The sequence below is a fragment of the Lotus japonicus genome, chromosome 5 (genome assembly GCF_012489685.1).
Source record: "Lotus japonicus ecotype B-129 chromosome 5, LjGifu_v1.2".
NCBI lineage: Eukaryota > Viridiplantae > Streptophyta > Magnoliopsida > Fabales > Fabaceae > Lotus > Lotus japonicus.
In genome coordinates this window covers 39,097,527-39,108,492 of record NC_080045.1, presented here as the reverse complement: position 1 = coordinate 39,108,492, position 10,966 = coordinate 39,097,527, and the positions used below count along the sequence as shown (strand labels likewise).

General features: G+C 41.0%; 1 protein-coding gene across 1 annotated transcript; it reads left to right on the top strand.

Annotated features, from left to right (window-relative positions):
• The first annotated feature begins 8,154 nt into the window (after nucleotides 1–8,154).
• Nucleotides 8,155–9,249, top strand: LOC130719525 (uncharacterized). The gene is made up of 2 exons (XM_057570146.1): nucleotides 8,155–8,875; nucleotides 8,983–9,249. The coding sequence occupies exons 1-2, from the start codon at nucleotides 8,155–8,157 to the stop codon at nucleotides 9,009–9,011; spliced, it is 750 nt and encodes a 249-aa protein (XP_057426129.1). The 3' UTR covers nucleotides 9,012–9,249.
• Nucleotides 9,250–10,966: the final 1,717 nt, after the last annotated feature.

Sequence of the window (10,966 nt, the reverse complement as noted above, 5' to 3'; positions counted from 1 at the left end):
TGGGGAATAGGTCTTCTGTGCTAGGTTGTGTGACTCTGCAAAGAGTGAAAATTGATTGTCTGCAGAACGATTTTTCGTTCTAATTGATTGCATTGTTACTTAATCATATGGAATAGTTTTGGTGCTATCATACGATTAGGACTAATAGTTTCCATGGGGTAACAGACGATGGTGAACACGAATCAACTAGTGGAGATGATGGCCACTATGGCTCAGGCGATGACTAATCAAGCAAATGACAACGCTCAAAGGCGTGCTGCGGAGGAAGCGCGTGAACAACACCAGCGTCAGAGGGAGGTGACTCTGGATCAGAACAAGGGGCTGAATGACTTCAGGAGACAGGATCCACCTAAGTTTTCGGGAGGTATTGATCCGGACAAAGCGGATCTCTGGATTGAGGAAATAGAGAAGATCTTTGGCGTGTTACAGACTGCTGAGGGAGCCAAGGTGGGGATGGCAACCTTTCTGCTGTTGGGTGATGCTGAGTACTGGTGGAGAGGCGCCAGAGGGATTATGGAAGCAAACCATGTTGAGGTGAACTGGAATTCTTTTCGTACTGCTTTTCTCGAGAAGTATTTTCCTGAAAGTGCTCGTGACGAGCGTGAATCACAGTTTCTGACTCTTCGACAAGGGAGCATGACCATTCCGGAATATGCTGCGAAGTTGGAGTCTTTGGCAAAACACTTACGATTTTTCCGTGACCAAGTTGATGAGCCCTATATGTGCAAGCGCTTTGTGAGGGGATTGAGAGCTGATATTGAGGACTCAGTGAGACCGTTAGGGATCATGAGATTTCAGGCATTGGTGGAGAAAGCTACAGAGGTGGAGTTGATGAAGAATAGGATATTGAACAGGGCTGGAGTAGGAGGACCAGTGAGGTCAACACCACAGAATTTTCAAGGAAGAGGAAGATTTCAGGCGAAGAAGTCGTATCAACATCTTGCGGGGAGAGGGTTTACCCCAGGATCTTACAAGCCGATGGCTGCTGCTGCTACTTCTGGAGGGTCGGGAAACCGTACCCCAAACCGTGATGTGACCTGTTTCAGATGTGGAGCGGTCGGGCACTATGCAAGCAGTTGCACGATGCCACCAAGATGCTTCAACTGCAATAGATCGGGGCATCTGGCTGTGGACTGCAAGGCACCGAAGGCTGAACCGTCTGTGAATGCTGCCAGTGGAAAGCGCCCAGCTGCGAGGGGAAGAGTTTATACAATGGATGGTGAAGAGGCTTAAGGAGTGGATGGCTTGATCAGAGGGGAATGTGAAATCGACGGTAATCTTCTAACTGTACTCTTTGATTCTGGTGCAACTCATTCTTTTGTCTCTTAGGATTGCGTATCAAGACTGAATCTGCCTATTACTGCTTTGAGTTTTGATCTTATGGTAACTACACCTGCTAGGACCCTAATTGCTAATGCCGCATGCATGCACTGTTCAGTAGTATATAGAGATAGAACTTTTCATGCCAATCTAGTATGCTTACCCCTTAAAAACCTAGATGTAATCCTAGGGATGGATTGGTTATCCCACTACCATTGTCTTTTGGACTGTAGTCGAAAGAAAGTGGTGTTCCCAGACTCGGATCTTTTCGAGTATCTTTCTACTAACCACATTAGTGCATCGTTGAGCGAGGGCACTCAGAAGTACTTTTCATTACTAAGTCTGGAGGGAAGGAAGGATTCGGATGTTCATGGCATTCCGGTGGTTCGAGACTTTGCTGATGTTTTTCCTGGAGATGTTACCTGGACTACCGCCAGTACGCGATGTAGAGTTTGTGATCAACATTGTACCCGGAACCGGACCGATTTCGATTGCACCTTACCGTATGGCACCTGCAGAGCTAGTAGAGTTGAAATCTCAGTTGGAGGATCTTTCGGCAAAAGGATTCATTCGACCAAGTGTTTCACCGTGGGGAGCGCCAGTACTTTTAGTCAAGAAGAAAGACGGAAAGTCGAGATTATGTGTGGATTATCGACAACTTAACAAGGTGACGGTCAAGAACAGATACCCGTTACCGAGGATAGATGATTTGATGGATCAATTACGAGGGGCTGCCGTATTTTCCAAGATAGACTTGAAGTCAGGCTATCATCAGATCAGAGTGAAGACTGAGGATATACCGAAGACTGCTTTCAGAACACGCTACGGACACTACGAGTACCTAGTGATGCCGTTTGGAGTGACAAATGCACCTGCTGTTTTCATGGATTACATGAACCGTATCTTTCATGAATTCTTAGATCGGTTTGTGGTGGTGTTTATTGATGACATACTGATCTATTCGAAGGACGCGAAGGAACATGAAGTACATTTGCGCCAAGTTTTACAAGTGTTGAGAGAGAAAAAGCTGTATGCGAACCCTTCCAAGTGTGAATTCTGGCTGGAGGAAGTCAATTTCTTAGGCCATGTTATCTCAAAGGAAGGCATAGCTGTGGACCCAGCGAAAGTGGAGACTGTTTTGGCTTGGAAACAACCGAAGACAGTGACAGAGATCAGAAGTTTTGTGGGTTTAGCCGGATATTATAGACGCTTCATTGAGGGATTTGCCAAGATTGTTGGACCTTTGACTCAACTGACGAGGAAGGATCAACCTTTTGCATGGACTGAGGTGTGTGAATCAAGTTTTCAGACTTTGAAGGAACGTTTGACGACGTCACCTGTGCTTATTTTGCCACAACCGGAGGAACCTTATGAGGTCTACTGTGATGCCTGGCATCAAGGCTTGGGATGTGTACTGATGCAACATCAGAAAGTGGTGGCTTATGCTTCGAGACAGTTGAAGACTCACGAGAAGAACTACCCGACTCACGATTTGGAGTTAGCTGCCATTGTGTTTTCGCTTAAAATCTGGAGGCATTATCTCTATGGTTGTACTTTCGCGATATTTAGCGATCACAAGAGTCTTAAATACTTGTTCGATCAGAAGGAGCTGAACATGAGACAACGAAGATGGATGGAGTTTATCAAGGACTACGAGTTTACGCTGTAATATCACCTTGGGAAGGCAAATGTAGTTGCTGATGCTTTGAGTAGGAAGATGCATGTCTCGTCAATGATGGTTAAAGAGCTGGAGTTGCTGGAACAATTTCGAGATATGAGTTTAGGTGTGAAACCGTCTGAGGGAATGTTGAAGTTCGGAATGATCAGAATCGCCAGTGGACTGATGGAAGAGATTAGAGAGCAACAATTGCAAGATGCGTTTCTGCTAGAGAATAGGAACTTAGTAATTCAAGGGAAAGACCCGGAGTTCAAGATAGGAACTGACAATATCCTACGATGCAAGGACAGAGTTTGTGTACCTAACAACCCAGAATTGAGAAGGATGATCATGGATGAAGGACACAAGAGCAAATGGAGCATTCATCCTGGAATGACAAAGATGTATCAAGACTTGAAACTGAACTTTTGGTGGCCGGGAATGAAGAAACAAGTGGCCGAGTATGTAGCTGCATGTTTGACTTGTCAGAAGACTAAGGTAGAGCATCAGAGACCTGCTGGTATGCTACAGAGTTTAGACATGCCAGAATGGAAATGGGATAGTATATCCATGGATTTCGTGGTGGCTTTGCCAAGAACACAGAAGAGACACGATTCGATTTGGGTAATTGTGGATCGTTTGACCAAGTCAGCGCATTTTCTACCAGTGAGAACTACCTACAATGTGGAAAAGTTAGCTGAGATTTATGTGTCTGAGATTGTGCGACTACACGGAGTTCCGACGAGTATTGTGTCTGATCGGGATCCAAAGTTTACTTCGCACTTTTGGGGAGCTCTTCATGATGCGTTAGGAACCAAGCTGAGATTGAGTTCGGCGTATCATCCACAAACTGACGGGCAAACAGAGAGAACTATTCAGTCGTTAGAGGATCTACTACGTGCTTGTGTGTTAGATAACAGAGGAAGCTGGGATGATCTTCTGCCATTGATCGAATTTACATACAACAATAGTTTTCATGCGAGCATTGGGATGACACCGTATGAAGCTTTGTATGGTCGAAAGTGTAGGACACCGTTGTGTTGGTATCAAGATGGGGAAAGTTTGTTGATTGGGCCAGAATTGCTGCAACAGACGACTGAGAAGGTTAAACAGATCAGAGAAAAGATGAGAGCTTCACAGAGCAGACAGAAGAGTTATGCTGATCAGCGACGCAGAACCCTAGAGTTTGAAGAGGACGACCATGTGTTTCTACTAGTAACTCAAACTATGGGAGTTGGGCGGGCTATTAAGTCAAGGAAGCTCATGCCCAAGTTTATTGGACCTTACCAAATCACTCGACGTGTTGGACCAGTTGCGTATCAGATTGCGCTACCACCGTTTCTTTCCAACATTCATGATGTTTTTCATGTGTCACAGTTAAGGAAGTACATTTCAGACCCGACTCATGTAATCGAGCCAGACAACGTTGAACTGAAGGATGATTTGACTTTTGAGGCACCACCGATTCGCATTGGGGATAGAAGAGTGAAACGGCTGAGAGGGAAGCAGATTGCATTAGTGAAAGTGATATGGAACAACGATACGGGAGACGCTACATGGGAATTGGAAGACAAGATCAAGGAACAGTATCCCAGACTTTTCGCAGAACTCTGAGTTTCGAGGACGAAACTTTCTTTTTGGAGGGGAGTATTGTAAGACCTGGATTTACTGAACTAGTTACTTTTCCGACTCACGCGTAGAATCAGTGTAAGCGTGACAGGAGTTCGTCGTTTGTGAAAGATTAATGAAGAAGAAAGTTCAGGAATTGCTTGAGGAATGTACCATAGTCGTTTTAGGAGTTAGTACGAGTCGTCTGCACACCTGCCTTATGGCGAGAGTGTCCAGAATAGGCTAATTCCGCTCTTAAAGCAATGTTTAAGCGATATTTCAAATCCTTGGAAAAATAAGAAGTTCTCTTTATTTTTCCTTCGACATGTGTTTCATTTTGGAACCCTGGACTGTACGCACGATAGTATTCACTTCTCGGAAGTCCGACGACGCTAATTTCTTTGCTTCAAAACCCTAAATTCAATCACTGAATGAAGAATTTTTCTATTCGGAGCTTTTAACGAAGTTTCCGTCCGTGTTGCCAGATTTGTTTCGATGTTTCCAATCTTTCTTCAGAACAAAGTTTTGTCATCTGACCTTCACAGCAAAAAGTAGTTTTTCGGGACAGATTAACTTACACCGCTTTTGGGGTTTTAGAGATCGTTTTTCCCTAATTCTAGAGATTTGTTTTGAGTTCTGGATTTCTGTCGCTAGAATCTCGCTTAGAATTCACCGATGAACGTGCTGCAAAAATCAGAATCGCGAAATTTTCATTTTCCCGCGATTTCACCTTCCTATAAATAGTAAAAAAATTCAAAATATCTCCCATAACTTCCCATTGAAGCCGCGGGTTTGAGGAGAGAAAGGAGGAAGGAGATTTTCGCCGAAACTCGACCGATCTTCGAGCTGTTCGTCCCTACTTCAAGGTATCGAGGTAACTAGCTTGATTCTTACGTCTGATCATTGTTTCTACTGCGTTCCTTTGGCTGTTTCTGTGCTCAAAGTTTCGAGCTTTTCGTAAAACTATCCGTTTTTCTTGATTTTTCGCTTGGGATATCTTCTGTACTTGCCCAAGAGCCTAGAACACTCGCCGTTGTTCGCCGATTTTGATCGAGTTGTCAAGGATCTGAAAAACTGATTCAAAACCCTTTTTGTGCACATATCGAAACTTTAATGTCGAAAAGTCGCAATCCGACTTCGTGCCTTTAGGATTAGTTGCTGCAAATGTCGTTAGGAACATCGCTATCAAATTTGTATTCCGAAGTTTTAACTTTGAGGTTTTGAGCTTTTATTTTGGACAAAAACACCCCTGAATAGCCGTATTTCGATCCGATCGTCCGAAAATTTTTCCGATAGTTTCTTTACTCTAGTTTTACCCTAAAACTACCTTGTAATTAAATTAGATCGAAGAAAAAGAGCCGGAGTCTTTTTCCTCTTGTGGCCAAGAGCATGTTTGTGGGGGGGGGGGAGTTTTTCGTTTTCGAAAACTTGTCCTTTCGTACTCGATTGTTGTATTCTGAAGCTTTGATGCTTTGTCTATCGTTAATGAGTTGTATTGTGATCGAGCTAATCGATTTTGTTTGGATTTCTGCTTTGTTTTCTCCGAGGTTCAGTTGAAGGAACTTTGGGTTTCTCAGAGCAATTGTGTGAAGAAAACCTAGACCACGAGGCTGGAGCAACTCGAGGTTAGGGCAACTTACCTAATAGCTAAGACTGCATGATAGGCGTCGATAAATTCGACTTATGCTTTACATTGATATTGATTATGATGATGAATTAATGTTATGATGTTTTCCATAACTTATGATATTGAGATGTTATTGAATTGTGCGTTTTGACGCGACTTCGGAGTGGGGAATCATTGAGCTGGTTATCTTTGATATTTCGGGTTGGAGAAACGACCCTAGGCAAGTCCAAACAGGGGGTTTGAGACTTAGCCATTTGTTTGTATACTTAGACTTTCCCCGGGATTTACATTTGGTGGGTTTTTGGAAAACTTAGAATGAATGGAATTTTGAAAGCTAGATGTTAGAATTTTGGGTCACAAATGTAACTTTTAATTGTGTTAGGGCCATTATTTAATTAGTCAAAACTAAAGTGGTCTATTTAATATTGATCTTATGGCTAAGGGCATATGTGTTATGAAAAGGTATTGTGCGGATACCATAAGGCAATATTCTAATTTGATGAGGGGCCAAATTAGAAATATTGAAAACAGAATTGTAACTGATGCAGTTACTTATAGGGTTATGGTCCCCAATTGTAGACACAACAACACAACAACGTAACAACGTAAAAAGTTTCTCCTCATCCCCATCAGAGGAGAACATCAGGAAACCCTAAGGGTGATCTACAATTGGAAGATCACAACCCCAGATCCTTCAGCGATTCCCATGGCTCATTCAGGTACGCTTCCGCTCTAGATCTTCATCATGTTTTTCGGGTATGGGTTAATCAAGTGTGGTTTAGGATTATGCTCCTGTTTTCTATATGGGTAGAAAAGCATGTGGTTAGGAACAAATCCTTATTTGTTAGAAATCTACAAGTGGTATCAGAGCCACCCATGCCTGATTCATGTATGACTTTGGTAATTCTAAAAATTAGGGTTTCAATTTTCGGTAATTGATTCTTGTTTGCAGTGTCGGTTTTTTATGAATTCAGTCTTTTCCGATCATAATCTTTGTCGGGTCATGAGTTTTCTTAAATTAACCTTCGCTGCAATTTGTTCATACGGTTCAAGCAATATATGATTTAAGCTTCAATTCTATTTTTGCCATTGCAAGAAACCATCGATTGATTATATAAGTGTGAATTTAGATTGAAGTCGAAATTGAATTTGAATTGATGTTTTGTATAACTGACGGGAATTTTATTCAGATTTCCGTTTTGTTTTGTAATTTCGTATGGTTTGATTTGAATCAAAATCAATATAAAAACGAAAACTGCATGTCTGTTGCTCTCTCAGGATATTAAATTGATACTATAGTATTAGTATTTGTTAGTATATTTTTGGGCAATAGAAATTTGTTTTCAATATGGATATATGGAAACTATATGGAAAATTATTAGTGTGTTGAAATTTTGGTTATGGTTTGTATTTTTATACAATTGTTTGATATTTTAAATGAGTCAATTAAAATAAGAAAGTCACAAAAGTGACCTCTTTTTATGGAGATTACTCATAAGAAATATTAAAAGTTTGTGCGTGTGTATGTTTATCCATGCGAGTATTAATGGACCCCAAAGGAAAAGTTAATGCTTGGCCGGATTTCATACACACCTGTGATGATAAACATGTGATAATTTTAAGGGTTTACATGTGAATGATAAATCAATCCAAAGAAGAGTTTGTTATTTGACATGATTTATTATCAATGTTTGATCATTACAACAAGAGTACCACTAGCAATTAGTATTACTGTCAAAAGACATGATATTGATGGTGCACTAGGTATCTTGAGATGAGTTATGCCATTTTTTGACATATTAATGATTCAATTTTTCTTAATGTGAGTATATTTATAGCATTTGTTTTTGTTCTATTTTCAGCAACCATTGGTTAGATATCTGCTAATCTGAATTCGGTTCCGGTCCTTGATGGAACAAATTTTAAGGACTGGAAAGAGAACATGGAAATTGTTCTTGGCTGCATGGATCTTGAGCTTGCACTAAGGGTGGAGAAACCCGCTTCTCCTACGGAATCTAGTACCTCTGAACAGAGGAAAGATTATGAGAAGTGGGATCGCTCCAATCGCATGAGTCTTATGATCATTAAGCACGGCATTCCTGAGGTCTTTAGGGGTACTATCTCGGAAGAGATAAAAGGTGCCAAAGATTTCCTTGCTGAAATTGAAAAGCGCTTTGCAAAAAGCGATAAGGCGGAAACAAGTACTCTTCTTCAGAACTTGATTTCCATGAAATATCAGGGCAAAGGAAATATAAGGGAATACATTATGGGCATGTCAAATATTGCTTCAAAACTTAAGGCGCTAAAGCTTGAGCTGTCGGATGACTTGCTCATTCATTTAGTATTTCTTTCTCTTCCTGCACAATTCAGTCAGTTTAAGATATCTTATAACTGTCAAAAGGAGAAATGGTCTCTTAACGAGCTCATTTCATTTTGTGTGCAAGAAGAGGAAAGGTTGAAGCAAGAAAGGAAAGAAAGTGCTCATTTTGTTAGCACCTCTAAAGACAAGGCCAAAAGAAAGAAAACTGTTGAGCCCAAGAATGAAGCTGCTGATGCTCCAGCACAAAAGAAACAGAAAGAGGATGATACCTGTTACTTTTGCAATGTGTCTGGGCATATGAAAAAGAAATGTACTAAATATCACGCTTGGCGTGCAAGGAAAGGTACATTTTTTGCTTTGGTCTGTTCTGAGGTCAATTTAGCTTCAGTACCTAGAAACACTTGGTGGTTAGACTCTGGTGCAACTACTAACATCAGTGTTTCAATGCAGGGTTGCCTAAGCTACCGGAAGCCAAATGATGTTGAAAGATACATCTATGTTGGAGATGGCAAGACGGTGGAGGTGGAAGCTATAGGGCATTTTAGATTATTATTGTGTACTGGATTTTATTTGGATTTGAAAGACACTTTTGTGGTACCGTCATTTAGACGGAATTTAATTTCAGTTTCTAATTTGGACAAATCAGGTTATTCATGTTCATTTGGAAACAGTAAAGCTGAGTTGTCTTTTAATTCAAATATTGTTGGAACCGGTTCACTTATTGGATATGATAATCTGTATTTGCTGAGCACTGTAGCCACCTATATTGAATCCCTGAATGTGGAATCACGTGGTACTAAGCGTAAAATTGATAATAACAATTCAGGAGCATTATGGCACAAGCGCCTAGGTCACATCTCTAAAAATAGAGTTGAGCGGCTAGTGTCAGATGGAATTTTGGATTCCATTGACTTCACAAACTTTGATGTTTGTGTTGAATGCGTTAAAGGTAAACAGACCAAAACAAAGAAATTTGGTGCATATAGAGCTACAGGCGTCTTGGAATTGATACATGCGGATATTTGTGGACCATTTCCAACACCTTCTTGGAATGGTCAACAATATTTTATATCATTCATAGATGATTATTCGAGATATGCATACTTATTTCTTATACATGAAAAGTCTCAATCATTGGATGTGTTCAAATCATTTAAGGCTGAAGTTGAGAACCAACTCAACAAAAGAATTAAGAGTATCAAATCTGACCGTGGTGGTGAATATTACGGTAGATATGATGGTTCAGGTGAACAACGTCCAGGGCCTTTTGCCAAATACCTAGAGGAATGTGGAATCGTCCCACAGTACACCATGCCAGGGTCACCTAGCATGAATGGTGTGGCTGAAAGACGAAACCGGACTCTTAAGGATATGGTAAGGAGTATGATTTGTCATTCTACTTTGCCAGAGTCACTCTGGGGAGAGGCACTAAAGACTGCAGCTTACATTCTATATAGAGTGCCAACTAAAGCAGCTGCCAAAACACCTTATGAGCTTTGGACTGGGCAAAAGCCTAGTTTGAAACATTTTCATGTATGGGGATGTCCAGCTGAGGCAAGGCCTTATAGGCCAAATGAAAAGAAATTGGAATCCCAAACAGTGAGCAGCTACTTTATTGGTTATTCTGAAAGATCCAGGGACTATAAATTTTATGATCCCAAATTAAAGACAATTTTTGAGACGGGAACAGCCATGTTCTTTGAGGAAATTGAGTTTGGAGGGGAGAACAAGATTAAGGACTTTGCTTTAGAGGAAGAGTCGGTAACAATTCCAAAACTGATTCATACAGTTGCTTCTGATGAAGCAAGTACGGAACCTCTACAAGACATTGTTGTTGAATCTCCTCCTACTCAAGATGATATGGTGGTTCATGAAGAACAAACTCAAGATCCTCAAGAACAAGTGTTACAAGAACCAATACCTTTGCGGAGATCCACTAGAGAAAAGAGAAATGCTATTCCAGATGATTACATAGTCTTTCTCCAAGAACATGAGGAAAATAATGGTATGATGGAAGCTGATCCAATCAACTTCCAGCAAGCCATGCAGGATTCCAACTCTGAAAAGTGGATTGAAGCAATGAAGGAAGAGTATAAGTCCATGCAAGACAATAAGGTTTGGGAACTTGTCCCATTACCGGAAGGTGTGAAACCCATTGGTTGCAAATGGATATTTAAGACCAAGCGGGATTCTAATGGTAATGTGGAGAGGCATAAGGCTCGTCTTGTGGCTAAGGGTTATACTCAAAAGGAAGGGATTGACTTTAAAGAGACTTTCTCTCCGGTTTCATCGAAAGACTCTTTTAGGACAATCATGGCTCTTGTTGCACATTATGATTTGGAAATCCATCAAATGGATGTCAAGACAGCGTTTCTCAATGGAAACATTGATGAGACAATCTATATGGTGCAACCAGAAAACTTTGTGTCAGGAG